The sequence below is a fragment of the Chlamydomonas reinhardtii genome, chromosome 12, assembly GCF_000002595.2.
Source record: "Chlamydomonas reinhardtii strain CC-503 cw92 mt+ chromosome 12, whole genome shotgun sequence".
Lineage (NCBI taxonomy): Eukaryota > Viridiplantae > Chlorophyta > Chlorophyceae > Chlamydomonadales > Chlamydomonadaceae > Chlamydomonas > Chlamydomonas reinhardtii.
The window spans coordinates 707,726-724,558 of record NC_057015.1 but is presented as its reverse complement, the minus strand read 5'-3'; the positions used below and the strand labels follow the sequence as shown (position 1 = coordinate 724,558).

General features: G+C 66.2%; 2 protein-coding genes across 2 annotated transcripts; one reads left to right on the top strand and one right to left on the bottom strand.

Annotated features, from left to right (window-relative positions):
* Window positions 1-15: 15 nt before the first annotated feature.
* On the bottom strand, window positions 16-7,717 carry CHLRE_12g495050v5 (uncharacterized protein). The gene is made up of 9 exons (XM_043067984.1): window positions 7,530-7,717; window positions 6,835-7,293; window positions 5,056-6,495; window positions 4,029-4,772; window positions 3,698-3,802; window positions 3,269-3,475; window positions 2,914-2,976; window positions 2,143-2,586; window positions 16-1,169 (listed from the first exon to the last, which is right to left on the bottom strand). The coding sequence occupies exons 1-9, from the start codon at window positions 7,614-7,616 to the stop codon at window positions 897-899; spliced, it is 3,822 nt and encodes a 1,273-aa protein (XP_042917983.1). The 5' UTR covers window positions 7,617-7,717; the 3' UTR covers window positions 16-896.
* Window positions 7,718-7,817: 100 nt separating this feature from the next.
* CHLRE_12g495000v5 (uncharacterized protein) lies at window positions 7,818-16,833 on the top strand. Its single transcript, XM_043067983.1, has 14 exons — window positions 7,818-8,609; window positions 9,162-9,293; window positions 9,797-9,880; window positions 10,302-10,379; window positions 10,629-10,739; window positions 11,114-11,310; window positions 11,589-11,709; window positions 11,941-12,066; window positions 12,261-12,428; window positions 13,024-13,131; window positions 13,396-13,533; window positions 13,748-13,969; window positions 14,241-14,323; window positions 14,555-16,833. Exons 1-14 carry the CDS (start codon window positions 8,388-8,390, stop codon window positions 14,793-14,795), a joined length of 2,031 nt encoding a protein of 676 aa, XP_042917982.1. The 5' UTR covers window positions 7,818-8,387; the 3' UTR covers window positions 14,796-16,833.

The following is a 16,833-nucleotide window of genomic DNA, read 5'->3' as shown; positions in this document are numbered from 1 at the left end:
TGCCGAGTTTTCTGGGTGGGGATGGTGAACTGGGCGGGCAGTGAGCATTGCAACTCCTAACTCCACGTGCCCGACCGTGAGGGCGGCAGTTGAGGAGGCAGAGAGCACGCAGCTGAAGAACTCTGTTGCGGGTGTTAGACAGGCCGCAGGCAGAACTGAGGCGCCCGCACTGCATCCAACCTTATGAGTGCCGTTTTGCCTATCCAGGTTTGACGCGATGTTGCAATCCGTACCATGACCCGCCAGGCAACCGGACGCCCGTGTCATCTCCTCAAGTGTGTGATGGGACAGGGTTTAGGCAGGTTGGCGAGGTCCCGTAGGGTGCAGCTGACGCCCATACCCCAAGCAGACAGCAAACAGTTTGCAGCGGCAGAGCAGAAGTGCATGCCTGGATCTCCTTGAGTGTGCATGGGAGCACGGCTGACGGCGCATTGGCCCCGATTGGACCCCATTACTTACCGCACTAGCAAACTCTAGCAATTTCTTTGAGACGGGGCAGGGCCCAAAACTCTATGCTCCAAGCGCTGGGCCTTTGCATTCCCTAGAGATATTCAGCCCCTCGTGGGCGCTCTCACCAAGGAGTGCCATGAAGGAAATTACAATCCCATCAACAACGGCGCACCGCACCCAGCCGACCTTCTCCGGCCTAGAGAGAAACCGCCCTTCCCACTAGTGGTCCAACACTTAAACCCTTTGCAACACTGCAACACAAGCGTGTCACAGGCATTACGCGGTGAGATAAAGCCGAACCATGCAGCCCGTCACCGTCTCACCACGTGGAGCGTCTCTGCCCAATCGCCGGTGGCACGAACAGCACTCCTGCGCCTCCTTCCTTCTAGCCGAAGTTTACCTATCGTAACCTCACCTTCCTCTCAGAATCAAACGGGTGAGCAGCCTCAGTTGTACAAACAAAACTCGCGCAGGAACGACAGAAGGTCACGTGTGGCGCTGTGGTCCGGAACCAGCTCCACGAACACCGCCGCCGCACGCGAAAGCGCGTCCAGCTGCACGAGCGTGTACGACATGACGTCGCGCCGTACGGCGCCCACCAGCGCGTCCAACCACTCGGCGGTTGGCGCCAGGCGGGCGCCCGCCAGCGCGGAGGCTGCGGCCGCCACACGCTCCGGCTGCTGCTGTGGCAGTGAGGCGGCGCTGGCAGCCATGTAGGACTGCGCGGCGGGGCGGCGGGGCGGGGAAGGGGGCGGGCATGGGGTGGGTTGGTTTCACCGAGCCGGGGGGGCGGGGGGCAGGTGGGCCGGGCGTTGGCGGGGACGTGAGGAACAGGAGGGGACAGGTGGGAGGGGGGCTTTGAGGAGTGGACTGACCAGCCGGCGAGGCGCAGATGCGGGAGACGGCGATGTGAATTCGCAACTTGCGCTACTGACTGCCTACTCTCGTGCCGCCTGCAAGCCCACTCCGCCTTCCGCTCTGGTCTACGTACGCACTAGTTCCGCAAAACTCGTCGAGCAGCGCACGAATGCACACACACACACACACACACACACACACACACACACACACACACACACACACACACACACACACACACACACACACACACACACACACACACACACACACACACACACACACACACACACACACACACACACACACACACACACACACACATGCTGCACGCCGCCCTTAACATCGCTGTCGCCATTTTCCCTGCTCGTGACACTTGCTCGCTGCCGCCCCTGTGCCTGCAATTCCTCTATCACCCGTAGGTGAGCTCGACTACGACCAGCGGGCGGGAATCAGGGCATTAGGCGTGCTGGGTCAACGTTGTAGCGCGCCCAGGGCGCGGCGCATACAATGCATATGGGTGCCACTCGGGGTCAGGTCGTTCGTCGATCGCCCGAGGGGGGGTTCCAGGCTTTTTGCGGGTAAGTATGACTACCGGGGTCGACGCGGCTACAAGACGCTCGGTATTGGTAGGTATCCGTAAGTAACTCCGTCGCGCCGTCTGGGCGGGCTTCGTTTTGTTGTTTTCTTTTCAACACACACACATAAACACACACACACACACACACACATACGCACAGTGGGGGCCTGTGCTGCCTCAGGGCCTACAAGGCTACGATCAGGCAGCCGCGTGCCATCCTCCTCCTCACCCTCCCCCCACTACATCTCGCGCACCTGCAGCAGCGGCGCCGGCACCTCCGCCCCCAGCTTGGCTAGGCCCAGCACCAGCGCCTCCAACTGAGCCGGGCTCAGCACCACACCGGCGGGGCCGCCGCCGCCGCCGCCACCTGCGCCGCCACCGCCAAAGGCAGCACCGCTGCCAAAGCCCGACAGACCCGTAGGCATGAAGCTGGAGGCAGGCGCAGGGGCGACACCGGAAGCTGCGGGCTGCCGCGGCATCACGGCGTTGAGGGTTCCGTCCTGCTGGTTCTGCTGCTGTTGCCGGGAGGCGGCAGTGGCGGCCGCTGACGCGGCGGCGGCTGAGATGGCGTGTGCGCGCAAGGCGGCGGCGGCTGCCCGCTGCAGCCACTCGGAGTTGGGCGTGTGTCCCAGGGCCGCCAGGGAGGAGACCAGGGAGGCCAGCTCGGCTGGGCGCAGCAGCGGCAGGAAGCCCGACACCTGCACACATGCCGACATGAGGTGATGTGGATGTGCAGCCGGCCAGGGGGACACGGAGGGAGCGCATCACACGCACTGCCATCACGTGAGCGGCCGTCCCGCCCTCGTCACTGACTCCTCCTTATCGCTCGTCAGTGCAGGCCTCATCGCGCTTGCCGCAACCCCATGGACCCCTCGTTCAGCCAACCCTCAGTGATGTCGCCCATATCACATGGCACCACCACCTGCCCATCCGCCCAGCCCCCCACGGCACGCGAGGCCCGCACGCCTCCCACCCCTCCCACCCTCCTTCTCCCCCTCCTTCTCCCCCCCCCCCCGCCCTCGCACCTGGCTGCACAGCGCGTCGTACCACTCCGGGTTGCTGACACGCGCGTCCAAGTCCACCAGCGCCTGCGCCGGGCACATGGGTGTCACACATGTCACCACACGCGTTGAAACACAACAACAACACCGCCCGACCTTGCCACTCCGACCGCCACATCCCAAACCGCAACCAGACACACACACACACACACACATACACACACACACACACACACACACACACACACACACACACACACACACACACACACACACACTCACATGCCTACAGGCGCCCCGGCCCTCCACCCCGATTGCCCCCGCCCCAGGCCCCCGCCGCCCCCCAGGCCCCCGCCGCCCCGCCGCCCCCCCGCCGCACCTTGAGCAGCGCCGTCACGCCCGCGCCGTCCACGCCGCCCACCCTCGCGCCCACCGCCGTGAGCGCCTCGCCCAGCCAGGCCGCGGGCGGCGGCGCCCTCAGCGCGGCCAGGCTGGACAGCACCGACACCAGGTCGGGCGGCGCGAAGGCGGGCAGGCGGGGGCGCGCGGCGGCCAGGAAGGCGGCCAGCCAGCTGGGGCTGGGAGTCTGGGGTGGTTGGCACGGGTGGTTGGGGGTGGTTGGGGGTTTGGGAGTGGATTAAGTGGAGGCGCCACGGTTGCAGCGGTGCTTTCAGGGAGTTTGGAAGGGGAGTAGCACCAGGTACAGATACACATGACGCCGCTCCACCCACGGACTTGCGCCCAGCTGTCCCGCACATCCCGCGCCACCACCCCGCCCCGCCCCCTCCCCCGCCAGCTGCTGCCTCACCTGCCCCAGCTCCCCCACAGACCACAGCAGTGAGGCCAGGTGGTCGGCCTCGAAGCCGCCCATGGCCGCCTCACACGCCTCCATGTACTGGGACAGCCAGTCAGACTGGAGGGAGGGAGGGAGGGAAGGGAGGCAGGTCAGATTACAGATTGGCGAGGAGACATGAGCGGCCGCAAACGCGTCAGGACCCCCACGGTCTTCCGCCCTAGCGGAACATTGCGTGGATGCCTCAGCCAGCAACGGACGCCAAGAGCCGACAAGCGACACAGGTGTACCCACAGCTCCCAACCTTCCATTCCTCCCCCCCCCCATCCCTCCACCCGCAGCGCACCTCGGGTCGGCTGTGCAGCTTGGCCAGCGCATACCCCACCGATGCCAGCTCCTGACACGTCAGCGGCTCCACCACCATCAGCTCCCCGCCCGGCCCAGCCATGGCCACAACCACCGGCGCACCGCGCACCGGAGGCGGCGGCGGTGGCGGCGCAGCCGCCGCCGGCCCTAACAAGCCCGCGCCAACGTCACCCTGGCCCAACGTCGCACCGCCGGCCCCATACCCATTGTCACTCCCGCTGCTGCTGCTGCTGTTGCCGCCAACAGTTCCATCGCCCCTGCTAGCACTGCTGCTGGCAGCGGCGCCGCCAGCAGAGGGGTAGCGGGCGGCTGTGGCGGCTGCGGCTGCGGCTGCGGCGGCGATGTGTGGCCTCAGCCGCTCCGTGACCGCCTCCGTGAAGGCGTAGCTGGGCACGTGCTGCAGCCGCGCCACAGTCATCAGCAGCAGCACCAGGTCGGGAGCCGAGTAGCCGCCGGCTGTAGCAGCGCCAGCCGCCGCGGCAGGGCCGGTGACCGCGCCGCCGCTCCCACTGCCTCCGGCAGCACTGGCACCCGCCCCAATACTACTGCTACTGCTACTGCTACTGCTGCCGCTGCTGCTACTGCCGCTGCTGATCATGGCCGCCGCCGCCTCCAGCAGCTCGTCCAGCACGGGCCCGGCCAGCCGGCAGCCCAGCCGCTGCAGCGAGCCCAGCCCGTAGCTCAGCTGGTGCGGGGCCAGCGCCGGGAGCTGCAGCTGCAGCGCCTGTGGGCGGGGGGGGGGGTAGCCATCCATGGGATGGTGTGTATCAAATATGAAGTGAAGTGCCGGGGGGGGGTTACATTCATGATTAATTAAGAAGTGAAGGCGTAGGCAGGTACAGTCAGGGGGGGGGTGACACAACACCCAGGTCGGGGCAGGACCACGTGAGCAATGGAAGGACAAGCGCGCAGTGTCCGGTGCTTGGCATCCCGTCCGCACCCGCAACCTGAGACCCCCACCCCCACCCGCAACCCCGCACCCGCACCCGCACACCCGTACTCCCCACCTGCACAGCGGCGGTGCTCCACGGCCCCGGCTCTGCGCGGTGTCCGAACCTCGCCAGCGCCCACAGCACCGACGTCAGCTGCCCCGCACTCAGGCCGTACAGCTGAGCCGGAGCCAGCGCCGCCACCGCCACGCCCGTCCAGTTCGTACCGGGCCTGTACCCCAGCGCGGCCAGCACGTACAGCGTGTTTACGAACTCGGCCCGGTAGCTGGCGGCCAGCGGCGGCGGCAGCAGCGAGGAGCTGGCGGAGGCGGAGGCGGCGCCGGCGGCGCCGCCGCCGCCGCTGCGCGGCGGCTGCTCCTGCAGTCGGCGGCTGGCCTCCGCCGCCAGCGCGCCCTGCCAGCCGTACCCAGGCAGCGCCTCCACCTCCTGCATGCGCCGCAGCACCTCCGCCAGGTCGTCACTGTCAGCCGCCGCCAGGGCCCGCCGCAGACCCTCCGCCGCCGCCACCGCCAGCTCCACCGGCGCCGGCCGCAGCGCCGGCGGTAGCGCGGCCAGCGCCGCCGCTAGTTGCGGCGCCGGCATCGCGGGCAGCGCCGCCGCCAGGGCGGCGGCGGCGGGGCCGCTGGCGAAGGCCGTGGCGGCGGCGGGCTGTGACGGCGCCGCCAGCCAGCTGGTCACGGCGATAGCGCGGCACACCTGCAGCGGCGTCAAGTACGGCAGTAGCGCTTCCAGACTGCGCAGTAGCGCCGTCGCAGCCGGCGGCTCAAGCGGCGGCGCCGTCGACGCACACAGCGCCGCCAGGCCGTCCAGATACAGGTCCGGCCGCGCGCCCGCCGCCACTGCCGCCGCCACAGAGTCTTTGTTGCTGCTGCTGCTGCTGCTGCTGCTGCTACTGCCGGCATAGGCCACGGCGCCCTGCTCGGCGAGGTGAGCCGCCAGCGGTCCCAGGGCGGGTCCGCCCGGCGGCGACACGAGCGTGGCAGCAGCCACCAGGCCCCGCGACGCCGCCGCGACGGCCGCCGCCGCCGCCGCGGGCGACGTCCCAGCCACACCGCTGCTACTGCCAGTGCTGCTACTGCCAGTGCCGCCACTCGCTGCGGCCGTGAGCCCAGCAGCCCGCAGCAGCAGCGCCGCCGCCGTCTCCCGCGGCATGGGCGGCTGTAGCACTGCTGCACGCCGGCCGAAGGCCCCACTGCTACTGCTGTCGCCGCCGCCTCCTGATGCCCCTGACCCCACGGCGGCGGCACCGCCGGCGCTGGACGGCACCGCGCCGCCCAGCTCCGCCGCCGCCGCGTCCGCCGCCGCCTCCAGGCACTGCAGCGCCAGGCGCGGCTCCAGCTCGCCCGCCCGGCAGCCCTCAGCCATGCGGTCATACAGCGCCACCAGCACGTCGCGAGGCGGCGCCGGCAGCAGCAGCAGCTGCGCCGCCGCCGCCGCCGCCTGGGGCGCCGCCGGGCCGCTGGCCTCCACCTGCTTGCCAGCCAGACTGCTGATGGCCTGCAGTGGGCAGTGTAGTGTAGTGCAGGGCCCCCGACAACCTTTGAGATAGTGGTATGCGTCACTCAGCACCTCCCTCAGCACCTCTGCTGCTGCATGGACCCCTAGTTCCCTACCTGACCTCGACGGCATCCCAAGGCCGCCTGCCAGCGCACCGACCCCGTTGCTCGCCCCGCCGGGTGCACACACCTCCGTCCGCTCCTGGCCGCCGCCTCCACCTATATCCCGGCCCGCCCACTCCGGGCCCCAGTCCCAAGCCAAGCCCCAGCCCCAGCCCTGTCCTCCAGCCTAAACCCCGTCCCCCAGCCCTTGCCACACAGCCTGGGCCACGCTGCCTACCAGGAACGCCTGCGCCGCCAGCCCCGGCGTCAGCCCCGGCAGCCAGCCCGCCAGCGCGCCGTACGCCTCGGCCAGCCAGCCCGCGCCCGGCGGCGGCGCGACCGGGCCCAGCTGACTCAGCAGTCGCAGCAGCCACGTCAGCAGGGCCGGCGGCAGGGTCGCCAGGCGGCCGGCGCTGACGGCGACCACGGCGGAGAGGAGTGGGCGCAGGAAGGGCACGGGCGGGTCCAGGTCGTCGTCACGCCGCGCCGGCGCGGAGGCGGCTGATACGGGTGGTAGGGACGAGGATGTGGGGGAGGACGTGGGGGAGGAGTGGCCGCCGGGCCAGGCCGCGGCGGTCACGGTGCGTGGCGACGGGGCGTGCCGGGGGACAGGGCCAGCGGGGGTGGCGCTGGAGGGTGCACGGTGGCTGTGGTGATTGCGCGGGACCGGGACCGTGGTGAGCGTGCCGGTGCAGGCCTGTGTGGAGAGGAGCAGTGGAGGTGCGAAGCATGCGGGTTGGGTTGCGCGGGAGATACACGTGCATCAGCGACAGCTGACGTGCGCACTAAGGATAGACCTTGTGATCGTGGGGGTTTGGGGCCGCCGAGTGTGAGCCCGCGCTCGGCGTGCGCCGCCAAACTATGCCCTATGCACAGTACGAGTGGCTTCATGCCACGACTCTCCACACGCGCCACTTGGCTGATGCCACGCACCAGCAGCGCCGTCCTGTTTCCGTGCAAGCGGCGGAAGTGATCATGTTGGCCGCTCGGCCCAGGCGCGCCGGCACCTATGTGGCGCATTCGAGTGCTATTGATTTGCTAATAGTAGCGTGTTGTGTAAACGATCAAGCTGTCAAAGCTATTTTCAGTGTTTTGCACGTCCGCTGCGCCCCGCTAGTGCATCGCATAGCAATTTGCATCAGATAAGTGGACTGCTTGAATGTCTGCATAGGAACGGCTTGCTGGAAACGAGGCCGGCTTGCATCGCGATTGTCATTCTCCGTGAACCTGTTACTTTGACGCAGACGACTTCATCAAACGTAACAGTAGCTTTACATCATAAGACAGCTCCCAGATAACAGTTCAAGAAGCTTCGAAGGACCCAACTCTTTCAACACCTGCGAGCAGCCTCCTAGATATTCGACTTGCTCTTTTCAAGCTTTGAAAAGTATAGGTATCAATCTAGTCGTATTGTCAAGGAAGGGCGTCCTTTCTGGAATTCGGGCTCTCGGCATGACTGGCGCGGCTATTCCCAAAAGCAAACAGTCTTCACCCCGTAGATTCGGTCATGGAGCATAGTGTATAAGGCCGCAGTAGCAGTAGGGCGGGTTGGGGTCCCGGACGACAGCGGCACGGCGCGGGTGGTAACACCCCGCGCCAACCGGCGACTTCGGGCCCCAGCAGCCCACCGCACATCACATACCGTGACTACAGCTTAACCTCAACAACCATCGGAGTCACTCGCTTGATGAACAACCACCACAACCTGAAACTAGCTCCTGTCAACTAGGACCCAGACACTTCTGACAACCAGGCGCCGCAGACAACAGCGCTCCAGCAGCCCCGACCCACATGCCTGCTGCAATGGCGGGTCGCAGCAGCGGCGGCGAGACCGCCAAGCCCGACAGGACCGGTGGCGGTGGTGGCGGCGGCGGTAGCAGCGGCAATGCAAATGGCGGTCAGGCTCAGGCTCAGCCGCACACGCCCACCTCCACTAGTGAGCGCATCTACTCTGCCAAGCAGCTGACGGAGGCGCTCAAGAGCGGGATGGCGGCGGTGAAGGACCAGCTGCAGGTGAGGATGTGGCGGGAGCTTTGGGATTGGGGTTGGGGTTGGGGTTGGGAGGGAAGGCGGTGTGTGTATGTGTGTCGTAAGAATGCTACAATACAACGTCGTACGTCGTAAGAAGAGGAATCAGCCAGGAAGGCGCCGGCGAGAGGGAGAGCATGTGCGGTGGTTGCAGCGGCGCTTGCCAGGATTGCGACTGGGGCATGTGGCGGTAAGGAGGGTTGCGACGGGCGGCACAGGGTGCGTGTTTCGGGTGTCGGGTCGGCCGACTGTGAGCGCTAGCCAAGTCTCCTTAGCCACACCATTGCAGCGCTCACCCCACCTCGTCCTCCTGGCCCCCCTACCGCCTACCATCTTCACCCACTTTGGTTCTCTACCACCTCCACCCCCCTGGCCCCCTTCACTCAATTCCGCTCCACCCCCACCCCTACTCCCCTTACGGGATTGGTTCAACGTTAACCCCAACTCCCCACCCCTCCACTCCACCCACCCCTCGCTAGACTTCTCTGTACCACCTTTGCAACCCCTCCCCGCCCGGCCTGCCTCCCTGCCCGACAGGTCCTGGCCATCCTGGACGGCACGGCTCTGTCGTGGCCGGGTGTGGGCCAGGCGGTGGACGACATGGAGTTCCTGACCGACATGACCGCACAGACCACCAACAAGCTGGAGGCGGACAAGAGGGGGCTGCAGGTGGGAGGGGGGTGGGTGGGTTTTGGGGGGATTAACGTTGAACAAATCCCGTAAGGAAACAGTCGCGCGGCAAGGAGAACTGCAGCTGCATAAGCAAGTCGTTGTACATCACCGTAGGTAGTCGGGCGGGCTTGGGCAGTGTAGCGGCAGGTGGAAGGAGCAGTCCAGAGCAGCTCCGAAGTCATGTCAGCAGTGCGAGCCGCCCAACTAGTTGCAAGGTTATACTAACATACTCACCTTTGGGGGGGGGGTGGGAAGGCGGTGAGTGGGGGAGGGTGAAGGGGAGAGGGGAGTGGGGAGTGGGGACGGAGCTGGAGGAAGGGCGGCGGGCGTACGTTGGGGCGGGTGTGGCGTATGCGGAGTGCGAGGTGGCGGGGCGGGCGTCGGGAGCCGCCGGTCTGCGGCTGCACACGGCGCCTACCGGTACCACCCAGCAGCACGCACCCCCACACCACGTGCCGACCCCAACTCCAACTTCAACACGCCTGCACACACGCCCACAGGCCCAGCTGGATGAGGCCAGTGGGGAGGTGGTGACGCTGCGCGAGTCGCTGGCGTCGGCATCAGCGCAGCGGGATGACCTGCAGGTGTGTGTGTGTGTGTGTGTGTGTGTGTGTGTGTGTGTGTGTGTGTGTGTGTGTGTGTGTGTGTTAAACACAAAACAAACAGGCCAGGATGGGTGGGCAAGCTGCAGGGGACGAATGGGAAGGATGGAGGGAAGCGGGTTGAAGGATGGAGGGAAGCAGGGTTCAAGGATGGAGGGAAGCAGGGTTGAAGGATGGAGGGGAGCGGGCGGACGGATGGAGGGAAGCGGGCGGACGGATGGAGGGAAGCGGGCGGACGGATGGAGGGAAGCGGGCGGAAGGCTAGGGCGTCGGTGGCGTATGGGCATGTGGCTGTGTGGCAGTGCAGGTGTGGGCAGGCCTTGAAACGCGGCTGGGACTTGTACTGCGTCCCTACCCGCACCATCCCCGCCCCTTACACGTCCCCCCACCTCCCACCCCGCAGCGGCAGCTCAACTCCAGCAGCAAGGAGCTCCGGGACACGCGCTCCAGCCTGGACGAGACACGGAGGGAGCTGCAGCAGGTGGGGGCGCTGCGTGCGTGTGAGGGTGTGTGAGGGTGCGTGTGAGGGCGCGTGTGTGTGTGTGTATGTGTGTGTGTGTGTGTGGCTGCACCAGGGGGGTTGCGGCCATCGCTGTCATTAGCTGCCCCTCGTCCCTCCAGCCACCTCGACATGGACACGTGGACGCACACGTGCTCATGCACCCCCCCCCCCGCCTGGCGTGTGTCCCGCCCCCCTGTTGCGCCCTCTTCCGCACGCGCCCGCCCGCAGACCAAGCAGGAGGTGTGGGCGCTGGAGAAGCAGCGCGCGGACCTGGCCTCGGAGCTGGACCGCACCCGGCAGGAGCAGGACTTCCTGGAGGGGGAGTGCAGCAGCCTCAGGGTGAGAGAGCGGGGGCTTACATGCCCGAGCCCAGTGAGATAGGTCCCAACAGTCTGGGAATCATCGCACAACCCAGGAATGCAGTGCGAGCTACATGTATAACCGGGAGAGGGGAAGGGGAAGGGGAAGGGGAAGGGGAAGGGGAAGGGGCGGACGGTCCAGTCTACACCCCACGGCGCATCCAGTCAAGAGGCCTGACCACGCCGTGCCGCCCACCGCTCCACCTTCCTGTTATGCGCCTCCCGGTCACACACATGCGGGGAGTTCGTTTGCTGTCTTTTGGCACACACAAGCGCCCCCCAACACGCACATACCAGGACGCGCCAATCTCAACCTGCCCACCTCCTCCTCCTCCTGCACCCCTCTCCGTGCAGACCTCCAACTCGGAGCAGGCCGCCCAGATCACCTCCCTCAAGGAGGAGCTGGCGGCGCGGCGCGCGGACGTGGGCCACCTCAAGCAGCTGAGCGCAGAGCTCAAGGGCTCCGTGGAGCACCTGAAGGGCCAGCTGGAGGGCACGCAGGAGGCGCTGACGGGGGCGCAGACCAGCCTGCAGCACGTGCGCAGCGAAAAGTGAGCGAGAGGCTAGGAACGGGAGGAGGCGCGGAGGGAAGGAACGCGCTTACGTGGGCATGGTCCATACATGGTTCCATCCACACCCTCATTCACTTAGCCAGGGTTGTTGATGATGGGTGGAGTATCGTACGGGGGTTGGTCCTGGCGCTGCTTCCGCTGTGGGCTTGTCGCCCTAGCTGCTACGTGGCTTAGCGGTGCCGACCCGAGCATACGCCTCCGCCCGCGCCTGAGCCTGAGGCCCCCAACCCCGTCTCCTCACTGCCCCGCCCTCGCAGGCAGCACTATGAGAAGGAGAGCGGGCGGCTGGCGGAGGAGGCGGCGCGGCTGGCGGCGGAGCTGGAGCGCACCAGCCGCGAGGTGGCCCGCCTCAAGGAGTGGACCGACGTTATCAAGAAGGTGCGGACTGGCGAGAGAGGGCGTGTGTGTGGGGGGGGGGGGGAAGGGGTATAGCGACTTCTTTTACTACTCTTTGCGGTTGGTGCGGCTGTATGTATGTTACTGTGTGTGGATGCACGTGGGTGCGCTCTCTCGCCAAGGCCGGCGGCGTGATGGCTACTTCTCAGCCGCAAGCAAAATGGAATGATTTGAATGTGTCGCATTCTTGCATGTCCTGTGGCGCGGATGCAGGTGGAGGCGGACAAGCTGCGGGAGGAGCAGGCGGCGCACGGCCGCAGCCGGGCGGCGGCGGAGGCGGCGGCGGCGGAGGCGGAGAAGCGGGAGGCGCTGTTGGCGGCAGACGTCAAGGGGCGGGAGGTGAGGCGGCGGGCGAGGGGCGCGGTGCGGAGTTGCTTCGAGGCGCTTAGCTTCCACAATAAACGCATACTGCATCCAATCCTGTGGCACACACGGCACATAGCGCTCCCCACCACATACTCGCGCATCATATCACTACCGCGCAGCAAGCCGCGTCCCTCCATCTCCTTTCCCTTTCTTTCATCCCGCCACAGGAGCAGCTGGTGGCGCGTGTGTCGGAGCTGGAGCTGCAGCGCAAGTCCAACGCGCTGCTGCAGCTGCAGATCAAGGACCTGCAGAAGCAGATGGGCCTCACGCAGGGGGAGCGCAACGCGGCGGCCGCGGCGAGGGATGAGCAGCGGGCGGCCGCGGCCAAGCTGCAGGTCAGCGGGGAGGGAGGGGAGGGCTACGGGGCGTCAGCGTGGGCGGCCGGGCGGGCCGGTATGCAGGCTGTGCTGCAAGGCTTTCGCCGCATTGACCATTTGCACCCAAGGGGGTTGGACCGCGGCACCTGGATGGCTAGATCGGCATGGTGGGTGCGGCAAGTGCATGCAATCCCGTGTCCACACACACCTGCCTCTCCACACACCAACTGACATAACATCCTGCACACACACACACACACACACACACACACACACACACACACACACACACACACACACACACACACACTGAGCTCGACTACGACCAGCGGGCGGGAATACGGGAATTAGGCGTGCTGGGTAAACGTTGTTTAGCGCGCCCAGGGTGCGGAGCATGGACGCATACAGGTGCATCGCGGGGTCAGGCCGAATGGTCGCCCGTGGGGTTACAGGCTTATCGCGGGTAAGTATGACTACCTGGGTGACGACAACCACGCGACGCTCGGTAAATTGGTAGGTATCCGTAAGTAACTCCGGCGTCGTCTGGGCGGGCTTTCGTTTCGTTTTTTAACACACACACACACACTCGTCATGAATGTCCCCCCCCCGGCAGGCTGAGATCCAGCGCATGCGGCTGGAGTGGGCGGGCAAGGAGCAGGACCGCACTCTGGCGGAGGGCGCGGTGCGGGAGGCGGCGGCGGCCGAGAGGGCACGGCTCAAGGTGGGTGTGCTGGAGGAGGGAGAGGATGGCTTCCACCAATTTCAAGTTAAAACAACGCTTACCGAGGGGCCGGGGGGAAGCGCGCGGGCCTGCGCGCCTCAATGCCAAGGTTCAGGTGGCTGGGATGGGCGTGTGTGTGTGTGGGGGGGGGGAGGCGGTCCGGCGGCTTCTCTCTCCCGTGTCTTCCAGCCGCCCCTTCCTCTTCCCCCTCGCCGGCCTCCGCCTCCTCGCCCCATCTCCAACCCCCACTCCGCACGCGCACAGGCCCAGCTGGAGGAGGCGGTGAAGGAGACGGCACTGGCGCGCACCATGGCGGAAGGCTGGCAGCGCGATGTGCGGGAGGCGCGGGCGCGCATCGGCGAGGAGCAGGCCAAGTTCGCGGCTCTGGCGAAAGAGCTGGAGGTGGGTGTGAGAGCGCGCGCGCGCGCGTGCGTGTGTGTGTGTGTGTGTGTGTGTGTGTGTGTGTGTGTGTGTGTGTGTGTGTGTGTGCGTGTGTGTGTGTGTGTTGAAGAGCACAAGGAAAACAGTACGCCATCGGACATGATGGCACCGCGAATGCTGACTGATGCACACACCTGTCGCCACTTTGGCCACACACGTGCCCGTACACGCACAGGGCGCGCGGGCGCAGCTGAGCGAGGGGCGTGTGGAGCACGTGCGCACCGGCGCGGTGGCGGAGACGGCGGCGGCGGGGCTGCGGCAGCAGCTGGTGGCCAAGGAGGAGGAGCTGCGGCGGGTGCGGGCGGAGAGCAGCTCGGCGCAGAAGCAGCTGGAGAAGGCCATTGAGCGGCTGCAGCGGGAGGTGGATGCCAGCGCGGCGGAGATCGCGCGGCTCAAGGTACGAATGCGTGGGCGCGTGTGTGGGCGCGTGGGGAGGGTGTAGGTTTGGAGGTGTTGCAAGGGGAAAGCGGTGCGTTACTGGCTCCCAATCTTTCTATCCTCACTCCCGCATTGCGTGAAGGCCTACCCCATCGCCACCACAACCACGACCACTCCCACGAGTATTAACGCATGCAACTGTCGCCTCTGCCTGTGCTCCGCGAGTTTAGCTTACTATAATTTAGTTTGGGCTCTTATGTACAACCCTCCCCCCTCCCCCTACCCCGCAGTCCGGCGATGACGCGCTGTTCACCCGCCTGCCGCCCGTGGCCCGGGCCGCCACCCTACACGACGACCTGGAGGCACTGAGGAGGTAAGCAGGCGGGCAGGGGGGGAGGGCGGCAACGAGGGGAGAGGCGGGGAGGGCGGGTTGGGGTTGCGTCGCGTGGGAGTGCTTGCGGCTTGATGGTTTGCCCACCCGCATCGTGGATGGCCTGCCGTGGCAGTGTGTGGAGACCTGTTATGTTCGTGTTTACGCCTGCGTCCCCTGCTTTACCGCTCCCTTCCCCCCCTCACACTTTGGGACCTAAACGCTCACACACAGGGCGCTGCGAGAGCGCATGGCCAATGCCGGCGGTTACTCCTCAGACCACCACCACCACCCGCCATCACACTACGGCCTTGCGACCGCGCCGGCAGGAGCAGGGGCTGTAGCAGGAGGGGGAGGCGGCGGCGGGACGTCTCTGCCAGCGCTGCAGGCGGGGTCGCCGCAGCCACAGGGGCGGGCGCCACCGCCTGGTGCGCCACCGGAACGGCCGCCTCACTTGCGGAATAAGACCCGGTAGCGATCATGGGACAGCTATGGTGGTGGTCTGGTGGCGATCTGGGGATGGCGGCACCGGGGGCGGGGGAGCGGGGCTGAGGAGTCGGGGAGGATGTGGGGGCTGCCGGGCGGGGGGCGTGGCGGGTTCGTGGGTACAGGTGTGATGCAGGTGCTGCTGCTGCCGCTGTAAGGCGTGGCGAGGGCCGCCCGGCTGCTGCAATTGCGACTGGGTGACCTCACCAGGACCTGACGTGACGGAAATGTCACAGACTTACTGTGGATTGACTTGAATGCAAACGAAGCGGCGGCGGCGGCGGCAGCAGCGGGGGCGCGTGCGCGCATCTTGGTAGCGGAGGGGGCGGGAAAGGCCACGTGGAGGAGGAGAGCGCAGCGCCGCCCAAAAAGCGGCGCAAGCGCGCAGGCTGAGGAGCCGTCTGGTGTCTAGGTAGCGGTCCGCGGTGGGGCTGGCAGGGCAAGTAGTGCGGCTGTTGAGAACTGTGCTGTGTCTGGCTGCGGTTGGCTCTGCTGTGGCATCGCGATTGCTAGATAGGCACCTGGTTTGGCTATGGGCCTGTGGAAGCCCACCCCGGCTATGTCCGGGAGATGAGGTTGTTCGGCCTTAGACTGTGGAGGGGCTCAGCCCCTTTTCCCGTGACCGGGGAACACTTGTCAGCCGTACGCGCCCGCTCGTCTTCACGGTGCGTCCGGACGGCCTTGGTTTGTGCGGTGCGCCTACCGTATTGCCGCTGTTAGTTGCATGTGTTGGTGCATGTGTTGGTGCCTGTGCATGTGTTGGTGCCTGAGCCTTAGGGGAGCCTAAGCTGCATGAGCTTACCGCGTTCCTGTCTGGGTGCTGCAGTAGGTGTTGATAGACCCGGGGGCCCGAGCGCGGCCAGCAGGCGGCGGTAGCGGCACAAACGTCACTGGAGGCGGCGTCAGAACCAGCACGCACCAGCAGCAACCGCGCGGTAGCGAGCGAGGAGTAGGCACTGGTCGCGATGCGTGCGGCGGCGGCTGGTGCTAGACGGCGGCAGCTGGTGCTAGACGGCGGCGGCTGGTGCTAGACGAGCGAGGGCGTGCGGCGGCTGTGGGCGTCAGTGATAGATGCTCCATGTGGACATGAAGCTCGACAGCGACCCCCACATGCCAGACCTGTCCTCGGACGGCGACGGCTGGTGACGAGTGCTGACGAGTGAGCCGTGCGGCCTTTGCTGGTGGTCTTGTTGGCGATGTGGTTCTAGGCAACGATGAAGCGTTGCGGTTGGCGGTAGGTGGTGCGTAGTGCCGTGCGTGGGCGGCGTGCGTGCCTTGGAGCAAGCAAGCAGGCGCCAAGGGCGGCGGCAATCAAGGAGAGCCTACTCATTGCTTTCCCGAACAAGCTGGGGCGCGGCGGCATGACCTTTTGGGCAGGGGCAGGTCCGACCATGAGATTTCTGCGCAACAATAAGTTGCACACGCGTGCGTGACACGGCACACGGGCCTACCTGCAGCTCCTTGGCAGTGGTGGTGGTTTTGCTGGCTCACAGCGGGGCAGTAGGAGCTTGAACGCGCTGACGCGCGTGCGCACATTGGTAGCTGTGGGCAATCCCGCACGGCCCTGGAGTACTCGCTCTGCGTGTTTCATTGCACTGCAGGCTGTGCATCGGTTAGTAAACTTCCAGGTGCGGCCTTCCTCAACAATCTCGGCTTTCTCCTTTGCACTCCACTTCTACTTCTGCTACTGAACCTGGCCAATTCAACCCTGTTACCAGCCTGTTACCGAAGATGTATGCTTAAAGAAACCGAATGCGCACGGTGTCGGCTGGTGTCGGCATCCTATCACACGGTGCTGCGGGTGCTACCCTCAGAGACATGATGGGCAGCTTTGTATTGTGCGGCACCTTTCCGCTGTGGGCTGAAGGTCTAGCAGGGCTGCAGGTGGTCATGCTGCTGGTGTGTGCGTGGGATGCGCAACTGCGCAAGCGGGTGGTGCGACCCCTGTTCGCACCATTTCCCCAAGGGCAAAGGCAGGACTCGCTCTGCTGGCGAGTACGCGAGGCGCCCAGGAGAACACAGAAGCG